The 22,763-nt window shown below is 40.7% G+C and overlaps 1 protein-coding gene across 1 annotated transcript in view; it reads right to left on the reverse strand.

Moving 5' to 3' along the window:
- Positions 1-1,515: 1,515 nt before the first annotated feature.
- Positions 1,516-22,763, reverse strand: part of LOC119417534 (protein kinase C and casein kinase substrate in neurons protein 1) — a 51,539-nt gene continuing 30,291 nt past the window's right edge. Inside the window, exons 3-10 of the mRNA XM_037684758.1 lie at positions 18,742-18,898; positions 18,414-18,649; positions 14,534-14,689; positions 14,261-14,436; positions 8,172-8,292; positions 7,965-8,071; positions 7,566-7,762; positions 1,516-2,542 (exon numbers count right to left, since the gene is read on the reverse strand). Of these exons, the coding sequence (XP_037540686.1) occupies positions 2,433-2,542; positions 7,566-7,762; positions 7,965-8,071; positions 8,172-8,292; positions 14,261-14,436; positions 14,534-14,689; positions 18,414-18,649; positions 18,742-18,898 (1,260 nt within the window). The 3' untranslated portion in view covers positions 1,516-2,432. The remainder of the gene's footprint in view (positions 2,543-7,565; positions 7,763-7,964; positions 8,072-8,171; positions 8,293-14,260; positions 14,437-14,533; positions 14,690-18,413; positions 18,650-18,741; positions 18,899-22,763) is intronic.

Raw genomic sequence — 22,763 nt, forward strand, 5'->3', positions numbered from 1 at the left:
ATATATATATGTATATGTATATACTATGGTCATTATTATCTGTGATCATAATCACCTTTATGCATATTTAAATGAACTTCTTGTAACACCAAGATGAACAGGCACTACACCAGTTAGGAGATAAAAGTACATCACTATGAACATACATCTTCTGGACTGCTAATACGGGGTTTTTTCCACAATGTGAGCTGCATCCCCCTGTGTGCATAAGGAAGAGATCAACATAAAAAAAAAGCATTTACATGTACACCTTTTTACTGTGTCAACATAGGTCTCATTTTCAACTCAACACAAACATACAATTACAATAGAATATAATCTTTAAATTACATCATCATATACAAATCTGACAGCGTGGGAGAACGTCACGCCTTTTATGATACACCGACAACTCCATTGCGATAAAATTCATATGTACCTATTACTGAATATGTTTTCCATTGCTGTAATCGAATGAAACACATTTACATGTATAACACTACATTTTTGTTTTTATAGTCAGTCACTTGCATTTTTTTAAATCAATTTTTTTTTTTACATTTTATGACATTTACACAACTCATACACACTGGATGATAAAGATGTTTTATCCCAAAATATTAACCTGGTGGTGCAGATTATGTGTTTGAACTTGTGTGTATTGGTCTAAAACGTGAGTCTTTGTATGCGTGTGTGTGTTTGCACTGAGCATGTGCGACAGTCTTGACAACACAAATCGTTTTTGCTATTCTGGACAGCTGTAATCTAAGACACACCTTGTAAGCTGGTGATGTGTTCCTCCTCATGCGTGAGAGCAAAATCTGTGCGACTCCTGTTTCCGACACGGAGCTAACCACATCTGACCCCCTGCAGCTTCTGGAACGTTCCTAACCATGTTATCAAAAACAAGTATTTTCCCCAACTTATCAGAGATTTAGCTGCAACTCACTAGTTAAAGTTTGAGGAATGCAAACTCCTTATATAAATAGGATTAGAGCGCAAATAACGAATAAAAAGTTGAAAGCCACCATGGGTGTGCAGGGCACCACTCTTGTGTCTTTTAGCAGTTTTTGCAGACAAAGGAAGTTTTAGGTGGACTGGGAAGCAACTACGAGTTCAGAGGTTTCTCATAAGATATGCATGAAGAGCAAACTGATAGTTACTGGGTCGTTCTTTGGCTCAGCAGGGAAATGAGTCACGTACCTAGTGCATTCAAAGAGGGTGTCTTATGTCAATGTTTGGACCCTCTTATGTCCAATCACTAGTACATTCATGTCCTGTTGGAGAGGTGTCTATCTTCAGACAGTAGTCTGTTGCTCAGTAACGTCTCAGCATGTCCACATTGGCCTTTTGCTCTCGGAACGAGTCGATATGGTTCTGCACGTCCTTCTTACAATGCAGTGGCACCCTCAAGATGACTTGATCCAACTTGGCAATGAGGGAATGTATGTCTTGTGAGCAGAAGTTGATTAAAGTGAGATTTGTTTGAACCATCAATCAAAGCTTCTGCAGCATATCGTAAATCCTTTCCTTGGGTTTTTTTTTTTTTTTTGCATGAGGATGCCAAAGGATTTACAATGCTGAGGATGACACAGATGTTGAAATAATAACAACAACAACGACAACAAAACAAAAGCAAATGTAAAGTTCAGTTCATCAAGAAGCCTTTTCTTGTGAAATCACAAGCACGTGCATGTCCAGAAGCGTGTGTAATGCTGCATTTGTAGTTGAAGTGTTGCATCAAGTTGTAGCCTCAACGAGGCGGCGGGATACGGGGGAATGCAAAGTCTTTGCATAGCGCATGCTGCTATGCAAGTTCAGAAACCGTTCAAAACACACACGCACACGCACACACACACCGGAAAAGAGGCTGGACCAAACTGCGAAGAAAAAACAAACAAACAAATGAACAAAAAACGAGGATACTGTTGGTGGTACTTTAAACACTACACAGCATTCCTGTCGTAAGAACGATGCACACAGCGTTAACAATGCTACACAAAATGGCATCACACTGTAATATATACAATGCAGGTTAGAGAAGCTCATCTTTGTTAAACGGGTCAAACTGATTATATTATCTTCCCTTTTTCACAAGAGAACGCACTGTAAAACACTGAGAGATATAATGAGCTGCTGTTTGAGGCCTACAGCTGCAGGGGGAAGCAATGTGTTCCTGCACGGTTTGGATGTTGTAGCTGAGTGCGTATACACTGGAATAACTGCTGCTTTTGATTGTGTTAGTCCACCCTCCCCCCGATGCTGGATAAAATATGTTATACTGATACAGTGTCTTTTTTTTAATTTTATTTTTTAGCTTACTAAGTTTTTAGGCTTGGCTCTTCTGTGGGGCAAAGGGATGTTTTGCTCTTAAGTCTCTGGCTATGTGCGGTACAGTTGGACGGGGCGGTTCAAGCTGCCTCCAGCGGCACGTCTCTGTCCAATTTATGAGACTAGATGGGCTCAACGTAGTTGGCTGGGTACAGTCCCTCCTGGCCGCTGTCTAAACGACCTCTACACCAGCCTTGCTCGTCTTCGTCTTCGATCTTGGTCAGCTCTTCACCTGTTGAGGAAAAATCAACATTTAATCGTGCATGCTAGATGTTTGTAGGAACCATGCTTTTACACGTTAGATTTTATTTTACTGTCTGCAACAAGTAAGATAATAATTGTTCGTAACCTTTCCTTAGAACCCCGCTTCAAAACGTCAGAACCATTGCTTTTAATAGTCTTCGTAATCCCACTGAGAACACTGTTTAAACTCCCAGGAATAAACTGGTCTGGTGATTTAATGCTGTCCTTCCTTGAAATGTTCCTCTATGCCTAAAAATAAAACACAAGTTGGAAGTAGAAGCAGAATACAGCATGGTCAGCCAATAAATGTAATTTCTTGGAGGCTGCTATAACCTCAATTTCACACTATTAAAAAAACTAAAAAAATAAATAAAGTTTTCATAACAAATAAAGCCAGAGCCAGGAAGAGAGCCTTGTGGAGGAGGCTCAGAATGGCAATTTTACAGTGTTGGCAAATGCCAGATGGGGCTGAACCACACGGTGGACTGAAAGGGCCTTAGAGATGTAGAAAAGATAAAATGGGATGAAGCTTTTCACTTGATGAAACAGCCCACATACATTAGAGATTGTCATCTCGTATAAAGGATCTATAATATAGCACAGATGTAGTCCACCCAAATTTCTATTTCTTTCTGAGGAAGCTGAGGACATTTGGATTACCCTTCAAACTCCTCAACAGCTCCTGCACATACAGAGGAAAGTCCACCTCAGTGTGGAACAGGAAGTGCAGCACTCAGGACAGGAAGGCTCTTCTGCAGGTACTCAAAACACCAAAGTTCATCTGAGGAGTAGTGCAACCACCATCTCTTCGGGACATTTGCACCAACCGGGTCACAAAGAGAGCTCAAAACTTCATTGAGGACTGCTGATTTCTGGACGACGACACAGGAGCGTGAGCGCAAAGACCACCAGACTCAAAAACCATCAGGCTGCTGAATCAGCACGAGGAACAGACAACTGCACACATATTTGCACTTTTACCACTTGCTCTACATGATATCACCTCAAATTAAGCTCATTTCTTATTTCTTATGACCGTGTCTTGCTGTGCATACGACGTTAAACTTCTTTAATCCTGAAAGTGTAACTTCATGTTGTCAAGGGACTTTTGGTAAAAGTTTACGGATGTTTGTCACTAACTAATGCCAAATTAATGTGTGTGAGTTCAGAGAGTTGTTTTTCCTCTCAGAGAGGATATAATATTATAATGCAGTGATAAAGTACAATATATGCTAAAGAAACAGGTTTGCAAATACTTATTGGGCTTAGAAGGTAGTAACTTAGTGTGAAATGTTTAATACAACATCTCTAGATTAAATACATAGGTGAACAGATTTGGCTCATTATTTGGCAAGAAACTGGTCAGTTTTGTCTCTGTCACCCATAATTAATGCATAATAAGCAGTTATTAATGATTTATAAAGTGTTTATATAGGAATGAATAGCATATCTATAAACTATTTATTAGCATCTATAAGAGGAGCCTTATTGTAAAGTGATACCGCACAAAGTCCTCTCTTTGGTTGGTGATAACTCAAAATGTGTACAAGGAGCAGGTGGAGGACGGAGTCTGGATGGAGACAGCAAGAGTTGACTGCTACCAGAGGGCAAACAGCCTCACAGGTGATGCGGCATTAAATCTAGTATTTCATCTAGCCCTTCAAAATAAATAAATAAATAAAACAATGCATTATTTTGGCCTTTTGTAAAATCCAAAGTTACATCCACACATTTAATTCATATGAAGGCTGACGACTGTCATGTAACAATATGGCAAATTAAGTTTTAGAGATTTGCGACCCGTCCAGGGTGTACCCCGCCCCTCGCACAGGGATTGATGGACATGGGCACCGGCGACCCCCGTGACCCAAAAATTGAAGAAGCGAGTAAAAGATAATGGATGGATGAAGTTTAAGAGATAGATCATAAATCTGATTGAAAAAGCTCTACATCACCTCAGTTCATTTCTGTCTAAACCGTGTTGAGACTGTATTTTCATGCATTCATCATGAGTCATCTGTGTTCTACTTAAGAAGGAGATTTAGACATTATGTCCTATTTACTGACTGTGATTGAGAACGATAAACGGTCCCATGTAGTCATTCTTACTGACCAGTCAGTGAGGAACAGAAAGAACTGATTGTTTTGATATCCTCAAGGGTTGCCTGATATTATATTAATGTGACAGAGTTGACATGATATGGTGACATGTCTCAGGCAGAGTCCTTGACTCAGATCCACTCCTTCCTGTCTTCAGGTGGACCTTTCGATGACAGCTTGCACGTGGAAGCCTGGGCTGGAGGTTATTCTATAAAACTAATTTGTCTCGCCCAGAGAGTTAGAGCAGGTCAGGGTTTCTCACGGATGAGAACACTGATAGAGTGTAATCTTGGAATTGCATGTTCTGTGAACTAGCGCTGTCATTTTTAACCCGGAGCCCGACCCCGCCCACTCTGATTCTGACTAGGCCGGGCTATAATAATGTGCTTAATGTGAGGGTCGGGTCGGTGTCAGACTTTTTATTGCGTCAGGGACGCGTGCAGCTGACGATCCAATATATGCAAACATGGCTTGCCATACAGCACCTGCCGCATGCAGCCATTTCACCGCAGGCTGAACGGCAGGTTGAAACAGGTAAAAAGTTCAGTTAAGCTTCAGATGGACTACTGCCAGCGATCCATCAGTCCAAATGGACGTTCATTCAGCCGCTGCACTCAGCGGACGCGTGCGGCCGACGACCCAAACAGGTGAGATCACAAAATATCTGACATGTCAGAGCAGGACGCAGGCAGAAGCATTTAGTGCACTTTGACGGCTCCTCAGCTCCGATCTTCTACACCCTTTACTCAGCCGTGCGCGTCCGCCAACTGTTAATTATAGACGGTGATATATGCTTAATTAAAAATGTCTGGGGTTTCTTCAGGTTCTGACCTGTGTAGTGAACTTGACCTGATGTCAAAACTTGACCTTAGGATCATATGGTCAGAAACTGTCATTTCATTGATTTGCATCCAGAAATACAGGTTGACCCATCCTGAGACTTTCTTTCTTGAATTAATCAAGTGGAAAAAGACAATTCTCTATGATCATTACTATTTTACAAATGTTTTGATAATCAAATTGTGTTAGTTCAAACAATGTTTACATGTTGAAGTGAACTACTCATTTTTATTTACTTAAAACAGTAATAATGATTTTTAATCCTCATTTCAAAGTGAAATCAAGTTAGAGTACGTTACAGAGTAATGATTCAATTTCTTGATCGTCTGCTTTGAAGTGAACAAGTTTTGTAAGTGTGTCGAAGTTCAAGTTTCGGTCAACTGAAAGTTTACTGAAAAGAAATGTCATGTTTAACTTTTACAGCGAGATACTGGGAGAGGTGGCTCCACGAAGTCTGAATTCTCCATAACAATCTTTCTGTCTGTTCTTAAACAATCTGAATCTTTTCCTTGACTTTTAATAACACCTTACATCACAAAACACACCTCTGTTCTGGTCCACCGACCAATCAGAGGCTCTCAAATGCACCGGAAATAGAGCTCTTTAAATGTCGGTACTTCCTAGTTCTCCCCAGTTCCTGTTGGGTCGAAGTTCCAAGCTGGGAAACAGGACATGACCACAGAGCTCTCCCGAGTCTTATGGGATTATAAATCTTCCACCTCTGAGTGGAACTCTGATGGACTCCACTCATGTGAAGTCCACTTGTTGAGGTGAACTGTTGTTGACGAAGTCGCGTCACCACTCCGGATATATCTCTGCCATCCTACGGAGACGCTGAAAGGTAGCGTTAACTGGAGCTCCTCTTCCGCTGATTCATCTTCAGAGAGGTAATGAGTCTAGTCCACTACCGAGCGTACCGAGGAAAGCTGGGTCGGATGGAGGGTGTCGTCCTGTCAACACTTTTCACTCATACACACACCATCTCCCTTCCTCTAAACTTCAATCTTTAAAATTCTTCTATCTGCTAAAATCATTACAGATATTTTTAGAAATGTCTGAAGCAAAGTTCTCAATCACCGCCGTGTGATTTGATGTCTGCTGTTCTGCTGAAAAGTGAAAACAATCGCCGTATTGTTCTCACTCCTATAAAACTGATTGATAAGCTGTCGTTATTTTTCAATTCTTGCCAATTAATGTAAATGTGTGATGTGTTAAACTTGATTCTGTTAATAAATGACCGCATTCATTTTGATGGGTCAAAGATAATTAACGTCTCACGTCCACATTTTATTAAATTCAATGCACGCATGTTATGCAGTCCAGAAAAATGAAAGAACTCGTTTAATTGATGAATATATCACAGGATATGTCATACTACACCTGTAATTAACTGTTAATTTGTCGGATCGAGTGGATTCGGAGATGATGGCTGCGTGCTGTGGCCGGGTCGGTTCGGATTATTTGGACCCGAGTGCAAATCTACTGTGAACAGTGGACTGCTCTCCAAAGCATTGAAAATAAATCAGGTGAAATACACCTCGCTCTGTTTTGGGAATCTCCTTTTTTTTCTACGGCAACCGGAACAAGCAAGCTCTTAAAAGTAATTACTTTGCACGTGCTTAGATAAAGTTTAGTATGCTCCTAATCATGGTCAGACATGTCAAATATTACAATAATAACAAATCAATAATATATGACTGGATATCTCAGTGGTCAGAGGGGATCTAAGATGAGGACACAGCTGTTTGTTCAGCTGCTATTTTTCAGTCTATAGCTTGTTTTCAATCATTCTTCATGCCAGTGTGCACCTCTAATGCACTTTTTGGACCGTTCCACAAACAGCTTGCGCTAATTGGTGCAAAGAGCCTGTAATTTGTTTTCTAACTAGCTATTATTGACTAATCGCTGCTATTTGCTGCAGAGAAAGGCAGCTTTAGAGCATACATCAAGGCAAAGTTGTTGCTTTTTGAGCACCTGCATCACTGTGCTGCAGCCTGTCGTTTCCTCCTCTCTCTCTCTCTGCAGCTATAATCCCATTCCCCGTGTCACCTGCTGCGTCCGGAGATAATTACCCGCTTTGAAGGTGAGCTCATCCTGTTCCTGGCCATCGTAGTCGTAGAGGGCACGCACACGGACTCCTTTCCCAGTGCTGGAGTCGTCTTCGAACGAGTTCCTGTTCCCACCGTTCTCGTTGCTGGAGTACGTTGCGGGCTGCTCGTCATCGGACCACTCGGCTGAATAAGCTTGGTTCTTGTCATAGCTGCTCACACTGGAAGAGAGGGGGCAATTTGATGTGAAATTTGATGCTAAACCTCTTCAAATACAACCCCCCAAAGAATCTCAAAACGTTCTGCATGGGATTTGTTTATTAAAAAAAAAAAAAAAAAGTAATTTCTTGACATTTAAAGGTATTAATTTAACCCTAATTTTATGCTCTAACATGTTTTATTCTGATGAATGACAGAACTGACCTGCTCCGGTCACCAGGTGGAGCCACGTGGTCAGTGCTCGGAGTGGGCGGGGCTCCGTCTGGTTTCTTCTTCTTTGGAGGAGCAGCTGCCTGGTCTGGGTTGTACTCCTGGTGTAAACAGTGTGAACAAAGCCACGAAAGCAAATTAGATGGAAGCAAAGAACTGGATTTGAGTGTGTGTTTTTGTTCAAAGGGCTTGGAGTCGCACCTCAAATGCAGGCCAGTTCATGAGCATCCCTGGGCCATGGTTGTTGCTAAACCACTTCAGGTCCTCCTGTGTGTTTGCAGCCAGAATCGTACGCTCCAGTTCTCTGTATATTGTGGAATAGCTAAGGAGAGGAAAATGGGACAAACAGAGTCCATGAAAGGGACAGCAGGGACACGAGATTGTTGCCAACAAAAATTTAGCCCCACTGAAGTTACTTCACAAGCTAAAGCCTTTAAATGTTTAAATAGATAATTTGTTCATTTTTAAAGTGATGTCCTTTCAATCAACCATCCATCCATCCATCCATCCATCCATCCATCCATCCATCCATCATTTTTAGCCGCTCACTGTGTGAGAGGCAGGGGATATCCTGGACAGGTCTCCAGTCCATCACAGGGACACATAGAGACAAGCGAGACAAACAACCATTCACTCTTTCACCTAGGGACAATGTAGAGTTACCAATCAGCCTAACATGCATGTTTTTGGTCTGTGGGAGGAAACCGGAGTACCCGGAGAAAACCCACACATGCACGGAGAGAACATGCAAACTCCATCCACAAAGGCCCCCGGCCGGGATATGGTCACTGAGATGCAACAGTTCTACCAACTGTGCCACGATGTTCTTTCAATAGTTATCAATAGTTAATACTTTATCAGCCACAACATCAGTCATCGACCATGGAATAAGGTGAATGGAGCAGGTCTTCCTTAGCTAGGCTAATGGCTAACTAAACTTGGACGCCTTTTATATTGTTTTTCAGGCTTAAAAGACAAATCTGTCTAAGTTACTTTTAAATGGGGACTTTTTTGCATGACATCCTTTGTTGAGTTTGTTGCTGTTCTGACCTGAACAACGTCCCTGTTACTATGTGAATGTCGGCCTTCTGCTACAGCTGAATGTTGTTCAGTTCTAAAAAACGCAACAAACGGAACAATCTGTGTCGTGCAAGAGATCATAGAGTTAGTATTAGCTAATGTGGCATCCTTTGGTGTGAAACTTTTGAAAAAAATAGTTTTATGATGCTGAAAACATACTAAAACATGCCATTGTTTGGTTAGCCATTAGCCTAGCCTGGGCAAAGACTACCGTATTCTTTGGCCTATAAGTTGCGGGGTTTTTTTTCTTCATAATTTGCATACCCTGTGACTTATACGTCAAAGCTACGTATTTATGATTTTTTTCTTCCCATATTTATAAACCAATTTTTGGCTGAGATATGACTGTTTTCATTAATTCTGACTGAAAATATGGAACACTATCATTTTCAGCCACTAGATGGCACTCGAGTAGTATGGCATGCCGTTGTGTCATGTAATAGGTAAAAGTGGCTATTAATGACACAATTGGCTTGCCATAGCCTGCCACCGTCATCCAGCTGGCCTGGAGCAACCATCAAATCAGCTGCATTTCGCTGCGCCGCCCCGGTGAAATGCAACTGATTTGACCATTGAAGTGCATTTATTAAGTAAAAGTTCAACTGAGTCACATCTTTGCTATAATGTCAAGCAAACAAATAATTGTTTTTGTGTCAATCTTGTTAAATTCTTGTTAAAGTCCTCCAGTGCATGCTCCCGCGGCTGCCATTTGGCAGCCAATCAATTTTTGGCACAACACCGGCCCACATTTCCGGGTTGTCAGCGGTGACGCGTAACAAACGCAACGCATCAGCGGTGACGCATAATAAATGCAAAGCAACGCATTTATGGATTTTTCCACTTTATTAGACATATTTGGACTGATGCAACTTATAGGGCGGTGCGACATGTACGGCGGAAAATATGGTCTTTCTCTAAACTCTGCGCTCTATGACTGATGCTAACTATCGACCATCTGACAGAATATTACTTACAAATAACCAACCTATTCTTTTAAGTATTTGGCCGGAGTTTTGTTGTGTTTTATGAAAATGTGACTGGGAATATTGCCAAAATTTACCTAAATGCCTGAAAAATGTGCATTCATCATTCTCCATTTGATGTGTAGACGACTAACTTTAGGTGAAAAAATATGTTGTGGTTATTTCTAAGCAACGTCCTGTAGTAATTTATCCAATGATTTGAGACAGTAAAAAAAGAAATGTGAAATTTGTAAAAAAGTAACAAATAAATAAATAAAAAGTCTAAATTTAAGATTAATGAAATCATGCAGTACAGTTATCTAAGGTTTTCTCTGAAAGGTTTGTTTAAAGGAAGTGAAAACTTGCTCCAACCTTTAATTACATTTGCATACCCGTAGCATGACAAACATGCATTCTGAGCTAAATTAATTTAGTCAGGAATGCCATCAACTGAACGCTCAATTAATTAGTGTTGGGAATCGGACCACTAATGAGAAATCCACAGCTGGTTGAGGCTAATGTGAAGATGAATCAGTTTGAAGCATGTTGGGCTGAATGTGACGCAAGAAGAATCAAACTAAATAACTTTAAACTTGTTTGTCACGTGCTTTATTTCAATTTAAACGATGAAGCATGCAGTCCATCTCTATGTGTTAATAGCCTATCTGTGTCGTGGCCACTGTGCATATTGATTTAGATTTTATTCATTAAAAATGTCATGCTTGAAATAAAATAGATGAGCGCAGAAAAACAGGAAGTCTGCAAGAAGACTAAAATACAGCAGAGCCCTTTCAAAATATCAAAAATAATTGGCTAAAAATGATGATTTAGAGCGTCTGAAGTAAGGTTCTGAGGATAGAGTACGGACAGTAAATATCTTAACTGTCACAGATAACATTTTGAACAGCCCTGGTTTAAAAAAAATTGTCTAATTCTGACCGGACTTAGGAACTAATAGCTAGTTCCAGCAGGAACACAATCAAATATAATATTCCTGCAGAATGTGCTACAGCTATCTGCTGCTATTAGTAATTTGTCATAGTCTGTGTCTGTTTTATTCCTTGTGTTCATCTTTTAGTTTAATTCCCTTCGTGGCAGTGTTGTAGTCAAGACCACCTAAACCGAGACCAAGTCAAGACCAAGACCAGAGTGTACCAAGACCGAGGCAAGACCAAGACTTTTGGGATCCGAGACCAACACGGAGGGGGGTAGACCAAGTCAAGACCAAGACCTCAAGTCTTGGAGCTCAGTCTTTTCACAGATTATCTTATACTATACTGTCACGACATAGTGACAGTTTGAATAAATATGTAAAAAACATATGTAACCTTTATAAAAATATTTTTAATAAAAGTTACATACTGCAACATTAAGTTTGCTTTTGAATGAATGTATCAGCCTTTGTAAATTTTCAAAACTACATAAAAAAAGAAATCATTCAGTGATTTTTGCACAATAATTTTCATGTCATGTGACCCACTGACACAAAACTTATGTTAGACTACTCTACTAGAGCTGACAGACAAAACAGCCACATTTATTTCTTATTTTAAAGCATCTTCTCATTTTACATAATTTATTTGTTCAAAAATCATGGTTTTCACTCAATAACTAATTAGAAAATGATTTAAAATGAGAAATAAATGATGGTGTCTTGTGTGTCAGGTCTATTAGAGTGGTTTAACATTAGTTTTATTTCAATGGATCAAATGATGTAAAATATATTAATTTTTGTTTCTGAAGAGTGTTTGGTTCGGTAATTTGTTGATGGTTCCTAAGTGAACTATTACGTCTCATAGGAGGGGCAGACTGAGCTCAGCTGACCGAAATCCGACTGCCTGCTTCGGATCGAACGAGAGGAACACACCGCTGAAGCCATGGAGCTCGAATATCCAACATCCAACGTAAAATTAACTTCACCGCAGTAGAGAGCTGAGGCTCCAGCACAGAACAAACAGTTCAGAAACAATTTGAAATTAGAAAAAAAAAAAAAATTATCCACTGATTAAGTCGTGGTTTAGACTGCTTATTGCTAGAGAATCTCTTCCAGGTACTGCGTACCGGCGCAGAATCTTTTAGTGGTACGCAGTACCGGACTGTACCAGCTTACTTTCACCCCTGGTTGCGACGTTATGTTCTGTTCTGTAATGTTCTGTTGGTACAGAACCATGTGCAAGTGAATGGGGGTGGGCGTGACAGCGGTAACTAAAACATGTATTTAGCAATGGGTCACGTTATCACTTGGATTTGAACCAGTACGTTTTGCATCCAATAAAAACAAAGATTTTAACAAATAAACTGGACAATATTCTGACAGTTTAGTGATATTTCCACAGTTGTGGTCTTGACTGGTCTTGAAATAAAATCCAGAGTTCTCAATGTCCGAGACAAGACCGAGACCATCAAAACGTGGTCTTGAGACCAATCTCAAGACCAAGACTGGTCTCAAGTATCACAACACTACTTTGTGGTTTATGTTGTATTTTCCTGTTTTTTGAGTTTCTTGTGTTTTCCTCCAGTTCGGTTCTCCCCAGTGTTTTCCCCTCCTGTACTCAACTCCTGCTCCTCCCATGCTCACCTGATCCTCGTTGTCTCCCCAGATGTTTGCTATTTTTCCCTCGTTAGTGTCCTCTAACAATCAGCCCCTTGGCTTCATTTCCTCGTCCTGGCATTAAGCTGTAAAGCTGTGCCATGTTTGCTTCCTTCATGCTTTCCCAACCATTTCTTTGTGAGTAGTTTGTTGCCACATCAGCTCTTCTATTTTTCTCTTGAACCACTCTCCGAGCTTTTTCGTCTCTTCCCTAAAGTTATGTTTGCAAATAACTACCCAAGCTTACACAAATAACTGTTTAATGAGAAATTGAGGATATCGTAAATATTTTTAAACTAGTGTTTGAATGAACCATTGTAGATTGAAGTTCTGTTGAAGCAGTAGCAAACCACAATAGATTTCCTTGAACTAGCCGTTAGCGTATCACTCTGGTCAGACTTATTTAAGGCATGCCGTTGTATCATGTATTACGTAAAAGTGGCTATTAATGACACAGTTGGCCTGCCATAGACTGACACTGTCGTCTGCCTGGAGCAACCATCAAATCAGCTTCATTTTGCTGCGCCGCCCCGGCGAAATGAAACTGATGTGACCGTCAAAGTGCATTTACTAAGTAAAAGGTCAACTGAGACACACCTTTACTATAAAGTTAAGCTAACAAATAATTGTTTTATTGTGGTTATCTTGGTTAATTTAGAAGAAATGCACAGCGAGTCGACTTCTGCACGTTCATGTTTCCGCATATCGGCTGTAGAAAATGCAGCTGATTTGACCATCAAAGTGCATTTATTAAGCAAAAGTTAGACTGTGACACACCTTTACTATAATTTCGAGCAAACAAATAATTGCTTTTAAGTGTTAATCTTGTTAAATTCTTGTTAAAGTCCTCCTGTGCACGCTCCCACGGTCACCATTTAACAGCCAATCGATTTTTGGTACAACACCGGCCCACATTTCCCAGTTCGGCCCACATTTCTGGGTTGTCAGCGGTGACACGTAACAAACTCGACGCGTCAGTGGTGACGCATAATAGATGCGACGTATACGACAAATTACATATTTATGGACTTTTCCACTTTATTAGACATATTTGAACTGATGCGATTTATAGGGCGGAGCGACATATACGGTGGAAAATATGGTAAACTCTGTTTCTCCAAATTGACTTTGCCTACAACAGGTAAAATATTAATTAATTATAATCTTGCCACATTTAAAAAAATGAGCTGTGACTTGTAAGGGCCACCTTTTGAATGTCCTTTAAATGTGTGAGGTTTAGGTATTAACTTTGTGCGTTCTGTCACTGCTAACAGTTAACCATCTTGTCTTCCAATGTTTAAGTGCCAGGTGAGTATTACAATGACACGTTGTAATTTTACCTCCTGTCATGTGAGTTCAGACTCCGGTGGTCATTTTGTCTGGAAGGCTGGATAAAATCTAAAGGGTTACTACAGAACCCGCAGCGACAGGAGCTCTGGTGTCGCTGCGTTTAGCTCAGGGAACTTAAAGGTCAGAAGGAGAACGGTAGCGACTGGCTGCAGCCAGAGACGGTCCAACCATGACATGCATGATCCCCTGAGGCAGCGGAATTACTCTGAGAACGATCCGCACGACTATCCTGACAGGCTGCTGAGGAACGAGAAAAAACGAGTTGCAGGTAGACACTGTAAAACTTGTTTCTTCCGGGCCTGGCTAACCTTTGGTTCTCAGTGAGGTTAAGATGGCGTTTGATGTCCAGCAAGGCCTCCTTGAGGAAGGTCAGTCTCTTGACTTCGTGCTGCTGGCACTGGTCAAACACCTGCTCCATGCTCTCCATATACTGCGGGGTGCACTTGTTCAGCTCATCCAAAGACTTCTCATACTTCTCTTTAGCCTGAAAAAGAAAAAAACAGTGTTATTTCTATTTAGTTAACATCCTCCCATTTTCCTCTTCTCAAACTGAAACTACCAGAGGACTTTATGGTGTTTACCTTCTGCGCGTCCTGTTTGCACTTGTCCACTTTCTCGTGAAGTTTCTTTTGTTGGTCTGGTGTGACAGAAGCCTCAGTTTTGCCGTTGGCCTCTCTGGCTGCAGCTAGCTTCTCCTCCTTGCAGGCCATATGGTACGTTTTCTTAGCTGCCTCCATCTGCACGTCCAAAAGCAGGCATTGTCACAGACGCACAATCTGATGTTCCCAAAGAGACTCAGAAGAGGAAAACTACTTATCTTCAGTTTAAAATGGTCATCGCAGCAGTGGTTTGTACAAATGTTGATCTTAAATGTGGCGTGGTAGTAGCTGAGAGTCAGCCCTAACACACAGTCTGAGCACTAACAGATTGCACAAATCACCGTTGGCATGAACGGTGGCAAGTAATGGACATTCAGCCTAGGAATGCTACTTTAATCTTTATTAGGAGTTCAATATCTACGAGTGGACACAGAGAACTGTAAAATGACTGACTTTGAGATAGAATGAGAATAAAATAATAATCAGGATTATTGTTTTTACATTCACAAGCTCATTACTGTAAACCAGTGGTGAAGCGTGACTATAAGAGTTAGGCCTTCAGTCAGGAAGTAATGTAACAACCTCAAACAAGCTGACATTAAAGAAATTATGGAGTCGCAGTTTGATCACATCACTTTACTTTTAGTTCACAATTCAGGAGCTCGCTGAACAAAATGTGCTTTCTCCCTTCTTATGCATAAAGTAAAACATCTGACTTATAATGCCATTTCTTTCACAGTCACTAAAACAACCTGAACGTAAATGTCAACACTAAACAGAACAGCCAACATGGACAACCCATCTGAACACACAGCCTGATAAAGTCCACCTATTTCTGTCCCAAGACTACCCAGAAGCCCCTGCAGCTCACCCAGTCCCTGGCGTTCAAGTACAACATGTAAAGAAGTTTCTTTTGGCTGTTCCCTTCTGTAGGGTTTGCTGCAGTGAGTGAACAAGTCTGTGGCATTGAACCACTGAGCTACACCACAACCACATAATTTCAACAGTTCACACTGAAATTTAACAATAACCCACAAAAATGACTGTTTCTGTAAAACTTGATCATGTTATGAAACCAAAATACAACTGAAAAATAAAAAAGTTATCAATATAAACATTAATGTGTTCACTTTTTAAAAAAAAAAGAATAACTATAATTTCAGTGGCTTTTTGACTTTACGTGTTGCAGTTGAATGCATCACAAACATTTACGTGGTCAAAAGAAAACTCCTCGCAGGGCCTTCCCGAAGGCTCAGAGTCCTGTTTTTGTCCCACCGATTCATGAGGACTGTGACTGGTTCATATTCCTGTCAGTTGTTAAAGAAAATCCTCCTGTAAAAACTTTAACAGAGCTGAGCCTTCTCTCCTGCCAGTGAAGTCCTAACCAATGAGACACCTCCTTTCAAACATGTTTCTGCCTGGAGACACGAACTTGAAATAATCTGATTGGATATCTACGTTTTTATGAAATCAAACGTTTCTAACTCAACTGCAAAGTAATTTACAGAAAAAGTTTGGGAATTTTTGGTCACTTTTTAATGGATATTTTTATTACTATGTCTGCTATGTTTGGGATAGCAGAGAGAGCTGGATGAGGAGCTGGGTGAGGCTGCAGCGTGATGCTGCAGCGTGAAGCTGTCGCTCCAACGACGCCTCAGAGTCTGTGAGCTCGGCTGAACTGATAAGTGTATAAAAACAAGCTGCGCACACAGCTCGTGGCAGATTCTCGTGACTGGGCTTCGTGTGTACTTCCTGTATATCTACGTAACCTGTCCTGAAAATCTGACCTTGCAAGTAAAATATTGTTTAAAATCTTCTCCTGCTGTCGAGTGTGGCTCCTTTTGAGTAAGTAAAATAAAGCGAGAATATTTGTCTCCAACAGAAAATAAGAGAAATTTTCAAAAAATATAGTTTACCAAGTAGCTTTTGAACCACAGACCAGACTGAAGATCTGTTTTTACGTCCTCTTTGAAAAAGGCACACGGACTGGTTGTGTTGCCAAGAAGGGTTTGAACCCTCTATTAATCAAGACTTGGACTCACCCAGAAAAGGTGAAACCATCAGGTTGTGGTGGCTGAATTTCTATATTCCACATTACCTGGTCTGGTTGTGACACTACTGTTACATGAGGCTCCCCCTGCTGTCAATCGTAACAAAACTTCTTGTTCTGCGTTTCTGTCTGAATACAATAATACCAGCACATAAATATTCTACTTTGTAAATAATGGACTTTTCAGTTTTAGAGTTAGGATTAACTGGATTAAGTCTGTCGGTGAGTTTTAATTGTTCAAACCTTTGCCTTAAATTAAAGTTTAGTAAATTAACATTAACATTAGCAGGACTAAGCATTTGCTTTCCTTCTGAATATATCTGAACTAATGTCAGGACACTTCAAGAAGAGGGTAGTTATTAACCCTCCTTGGGTCAAAATGACCCACGAAGCCTTAAAACTGAAGTCTAGTGGGTCATTTTGACCCAAGAGTCAAAATCAAATCAGTTTGAAATGAACAGACGTTTTTAGACCATGTTTTAATTACACTTATTGTGAAAATATTTTGTGTTCTCTGTCTGTAATGACAGTCAGACACAGACTTGTTGTAAATGATCTCCATCTTTGTCACACGTGTTGATGCTGATGTTTGGATCATCGTACAGCTCTGATATTGTACGTTGAAGATCTGTTCTGCTGAACGTTTTCCTCATGGATATTTTGTTGGCAACATTTGATTTGCATTTTAGATGAACTGGTGGACTGAATGTCATTCATTGGAATCGATATCTATAACAGAGATGACAGACACAACAATAAAATAGAAATAAATACCGGTACGAAAAGCATTGTGTTTGTCATGATTGTAACTATAATCTGTACACTGACTGCAGCTAAAGTCAGTGCTTCGAAGTTCTTAACCAAAATAAATCGGTGCTGTTTTGAAACTGTTTAAAACTGTTGTTTTTAAAACTGTTTTCCAGTTTTAGCTTCTCTCCATTGGTTCCCTGTCAATTCAAAATGTATTTCTATATCTTACTTCTAACTTACAAAGATCTCAACAACCTAGCTCCATATAGAGATCTACTATATTTGTTCCATATTTTCCTAACAGAGCACTTCGCTCTCAGACTGCAGGCTTACTCGTGGTTCCTAGAGTTTCCAAAAGCAGAATGGGAGGAAGATCTTTCAGTTCTCAGGCTCCTCTCTTGTGGAACCAACTTCCAGTTTGTGTCTGTGAGGCTGACACATTGTCCAGTTTTAAGACTGGACTTAAAACTTACCTTTTTGATAAATCCTATAGTTAGGGCTGGCATGTTATACTGCCACAGGCTTAGACTACTAGAGGACAAATTAACCTAATTTTCTTAAATGAAATATTAAAATTGAATAGTTTTCATTTGATACTATTTCTATCTTAACATGTGATTCTTGAGCTGCCATTGTGTATCTGTTCCTCTCAAACCCAGCCGGTCGGAGCAGATGGCCGCTTGTTCTGAGCCTTGTTCTGCTAAAGGTTTCTTCCTAATAAGGGAGTTTTTTCTTTCCACTGTCGCCTTCATGCTTGCTCAATATGAGAGTCTGTGATGGAGTTAAACTCAAAGCAGTCTGCTCCTCAGATAAACAATGTTAAATTAATATTTTTATACATGAATGCTTCTATTCAGTGCCCTGAGACGACTTCTGTTGTGACTTGGCGCTATATGAATAAACTGAACTGAATTGAAATGAATTGAATTGTTCTAGAGTAGACCCAAACATGTAAACGTGTTTTAATCAATAAACTGCCTCTGAACCAACTCAACATTTTCGCCCTACATTCCTGTAAGACAACCATCGTGATAAACTCCTGGACTTATCTGTTTCTCTCACCTCCTTGAGCTTCTTGGCCCACGGTTTCTGAGCCTTCTTGAAGCCTTCCTCTGCTTCTTTAGCCTCTTTGAAGCCTCCGATCATCTGCTTGTGATACGCCTCTTTCTGCCAGTTCTTGACTTTCTCCACGTCTTCGTTCACCAGGTTGTTCTTCACATCCTGGTGCAGCTCGCTCACCTTCTCCGCCTCGGTCATCACACCCAGCCAGGCTTTCTCCACGGAGCCGTACTGCGGACCTGAGTGGAGCGCACAAAACGATTCATTTCAAACTGAAACGTTTTGTTTTACTTATTTATTTCAAGAACTATCTCAAAACCCCAAACTCCACCTTTCTCAATGAGTTGTCTCCATCTCTTGGACCAGGCCGTCAGCTGATCACCGTAGGCTTTTTCTATCTTGGCGCGCTCCTGCAGGCAGCCCATGAGGTCGTTGCAGAGCCGGTGGCCGTCGTCAAATCTCTTGACAGCACGTTTGTAGTTCCCCACCTGAGCACGGACACACAAACAGGTGGAAAGAGGATAAATTAGAAACACCACGTGTTGTGATCAAGATGTTGTCAAGGCTTGAGCAGAGATTTGTCAGAAACTGAGCAGAACACACACCGTCCCTTTGAGAGCAGAGAGACTCGCAGCATCATAACGTACCAACAAATGATCTGAAAGTTAAAAAAACTATCCCTGAGATCTGAGGACAAACGCATCCTCCTAGTTTATCTACATCTGAGGCAATAAATGAGAATTCAAAAAACATCTCAAGAACTCAAGGGGTGGGAAATCTGACAGTGACATTTCTGAGGGAATTTACCACAAGCTTTTCATTAGACTTCTCTTAATAATCCATATCTGTCATATCACCTTTAATATTATCCGTGTCTTAAAGATAGTAGTGCTTCTATTGTCTATTCTATTGCTTCTATTGTCCATTCTATTGCTTCTATTGTCCTTTATTGTGTGAATGTTTATGAAGCATTCACACTATTGTGATACATTTATTTCCTCGTATGTTTGTCGGCATATTTCTCATTACTCTTACCCTTTAGCTCTTTCAGGACAATCCTGCTATGGCTTTTGGTATTGGTGCAACTTTAGCTTTTTGAAATATTTAGCCTTTTCTGTCACTTTTTTTCTCATAGGAAATGAATTGAGCTCATTTTACATCCTTCGTATCTTTAGATGTGTTTACAACCTTTTACTGCTCCTGTCACATTTTGTTCTGGTTCAGCTTCTTTCAGCTTCCTTGTGCAAATTTAAACTTTTTTTGCAGCTACTTTCAGCTACTTTTAGTTGTTTTTTTCAGCAGTTTTGTTCCCCTTTCAGCTTCTTTTGGCTAACTACAACATTTGTGTGCTTCTTCTAACTTCTTCCTGCTAATTTCAGCTTTTTAGACTCCTTTCAGTTTATTTCTGCTAGTTTCAGCTTTTTCTGATATTTCAGCTACTATTTAGCAGTTTAATGCTAATTTCACCATTTTCAGCTAAATCCAAATTTTTGGCATTCATTTAAAAAAAATATGATTAATTCAGCAAAAATGTGCTCTCTACACTTCCTTTTGGTCATTTAAGCTTCTTTTTGCTGTTTTAGCTACTATTCAGCTGGGGTTTTGTTGTTGTAAATTTTTGCTTTTTTTAGACAATTTACAATTTTTGTGCTCATTTCTGCTTCTTTAAACCTAAATGGGCAAATTGTGCTCTCTCCACTTTCTTCTGGTAGTTTAAGCTTATTTCTGCCTTTTCCACTATTTGTTGTTAATTTAAACTTTTGTAGCTAATTTACTAATTTTTGTGCTAATTTCTGTTTATTTAAACCTAATTCAGTAAATATGTGTTCTTTCTGCTTTCTTCTGCAAATTTAGACTTGTTCTTCTTCCATTGCAGGTACATTTCAGCATGTTTTTACCTAATTTCAGCTGTTTTTCAACAACTTCTTCAGCAATAAGCATTCACACTGCATTGTCACCCATCCATCCATCCATTATCTTTACCCGCTTATTCCATTTTTGGTGACGGGGGTCGCCGGTGCCCATGTCCAGCAATCACTGTGCGAGAGGCGGGGTACACCCTGGACGGGTCGCAAGTCCATCACAGGGACACATAGAGACAAACGAGACAAACAACCATTCACTCTCTCACTCACACCTAGAGCCAATTTATAGTTACCAATCAGCCTAACATGCATGTTTTTGGTCTGTGGGAGGAAACCGGAGTACCCGGAGAAAACCCACGCATGCACGGAGAGAACATGCAAACTCCACCCAGAAAGGCCCCTGGACCGGGGTTTGAACCAGGGACCTGCTCGCTGAGAGGCAGCAGCTCTACCAGTTGCACCACCGTGCTGCCCGCATTGTCACAGGAAATGCAATTTTTCTAGTTGTTGGCAGTGTATATGAGTATGTGTGTGATTGTCTGTCTGCTAACAAAATATCCCATGAAACAGTGGACAGATTTTAGTGAAACTCTCAGACAATATTTATTGGAGGTGCATCTCCAACTGATTGACTTTTGGAGTCAACCAACTTAAAGATGGCCACCACCGCCACCTGCACCCATTCAACTAAAAATAGCTCACTGCATAGCTCAGTTGGTGTTAAGCTAAAATTCACTGTAGAAGTTGAGCATCATCCCCAACACATACCCAAAGCTATTCTGCAGGATCATAGCTCTTAATGTTGCCATTACCAGTTGACATTGACAATGTCAATGTCTGTTAGCAAAATATCACAAGAACCAGTGGACAAATTAAAATTGAACTGTCTGGAACTAATAGATTATATAATATAATAGATTGGAACTGTTAGATATATATCTACAACTGTTAAACCTTTGATGTCACTCCATTTTATGATGGCCATCACAGCTAATCAAAATGAACCAACACAAAAATCACTATAATGCAGTCATTTTTACAGCTACTGGGCTACAAACTGGTGTGGTGGTAGCAGAGAGTCATCCTGAACACATACTTTGAGCACTAAAAGAACACCTTGTAACACTGCATGAGATTATGGGTAAGTCATTTAGAGGGTTTGAACAAAAAGGAGGTGCGGGGGGGTCCACAATTTAAGCAGAGCTTTATACTCAAATTATAGTTTGTTTTCCCACAAGTAGACTGCAAAATGTAAACACTAGAAGCAGTTAAATGTTATTTGCTCTTGGGCCTGAAAAGATGCGAGCGGTCTCACCATCACACAGAATAAAGTATTTTAGGATCAAATGCTGTGTGTCTGACACTGTTTAATAAAATAGACCTATGTGCATCTACCTCCATCTATTAATTCAAGCATCTTTCCACCTTAAATGAAACCACCTTAAAGAACAACACAGCAGCAGGATGAGTGACTCCATCTCTTCAGTGCCTGCAGGCGGCGTGAGCTCATGCTGCATGATGAAGTGGGGGGGGGGGGGGGGACTCGTGCTTGTGCATGTCTAGTTATGCAATAACATGGGCTTGTGTTTGCATATGTGTGTGTCCGTGTACACGCCGCAGCTGCTTTAATTCTCCTGAGTGGTGTAATGCAGTCAGACAGATTCTCAGGAATGGATGACGAGCTAGAGACAGAAATACCATGGACCTTCTCTCTCACAGTGTGTGTGCACGCGCGTGTGTGTGTGAAGGACATGCTGCACGTATAGCATCATCCAGACTCAGGCTGACATGTTTGCAGGCTGCAGAGCTGCGCTGTGATTGGTCCAGACTCAGGCTTACATGGTAGTATCGGACATGAAAGCTGCAGGGAGGCGGTGAGACAGGTGTTTGACCGTATGACTGTTGTCCTGTGTGACACACTGCCAAGTCACGCCAACAACAACACATAGGTGGACTGCTTTTCCATGAAAACAGCAGAGCTCCTGTGTCTGCACTGTACCTTTAAGCATGACTGTGCCCCATCCTTGTTGCATCAAATAAAAGCCTGCTTCTTGGGAAAAATGGAGGATAACACTTTTTTTTGACACGTATAAGTTATGATCTGACCTGTGCTGCTAGACTGTGGATGCTGCATGCAGGTGCAAGAGAAAGCTGCCTCAGAGTGGCTGATGATCGAAGCTCTTTGTCTGAGAGTCTCTGTGCCACAAAGACGCCTCTGTTCTCAGGGAATTCATTATCGCTAATTTGTGGGTTTAAATCCTACACACATTAACACACACAGCTACAGTTATCTTTATCCGCTTCTTCCTTTCAGGTCATGGGGGTCACTGGTGCCCATGTCCAGCCATCACTGCGTGAGAGGCAGGGGACACCCTAGGAAGGACTACAGTCCATCACGGGGACACACAGAGACAAACGAGACAAAACCATTCACTCTCTCACTCACACCTAGGAACAATTTAAAGTTACCAATCAGCCTAACATGCAT

Source organism: Nematolebias whitei, chromosome 11 (assembly GCF_014905685.2).
Source record: "Nematolebias whitei isolate Nwh7 chromosome 11, NemWhi1, whole genome shotgun sequence".
In the NCBI taxonomy this organism is placed as follows: domain Eukaryota; kingdom Metazoa; phylum Chordata; class Actinopteri; order Cyprinodontiformes; family Rivulidae; genus Nematolebias; species Nematolebias whitei.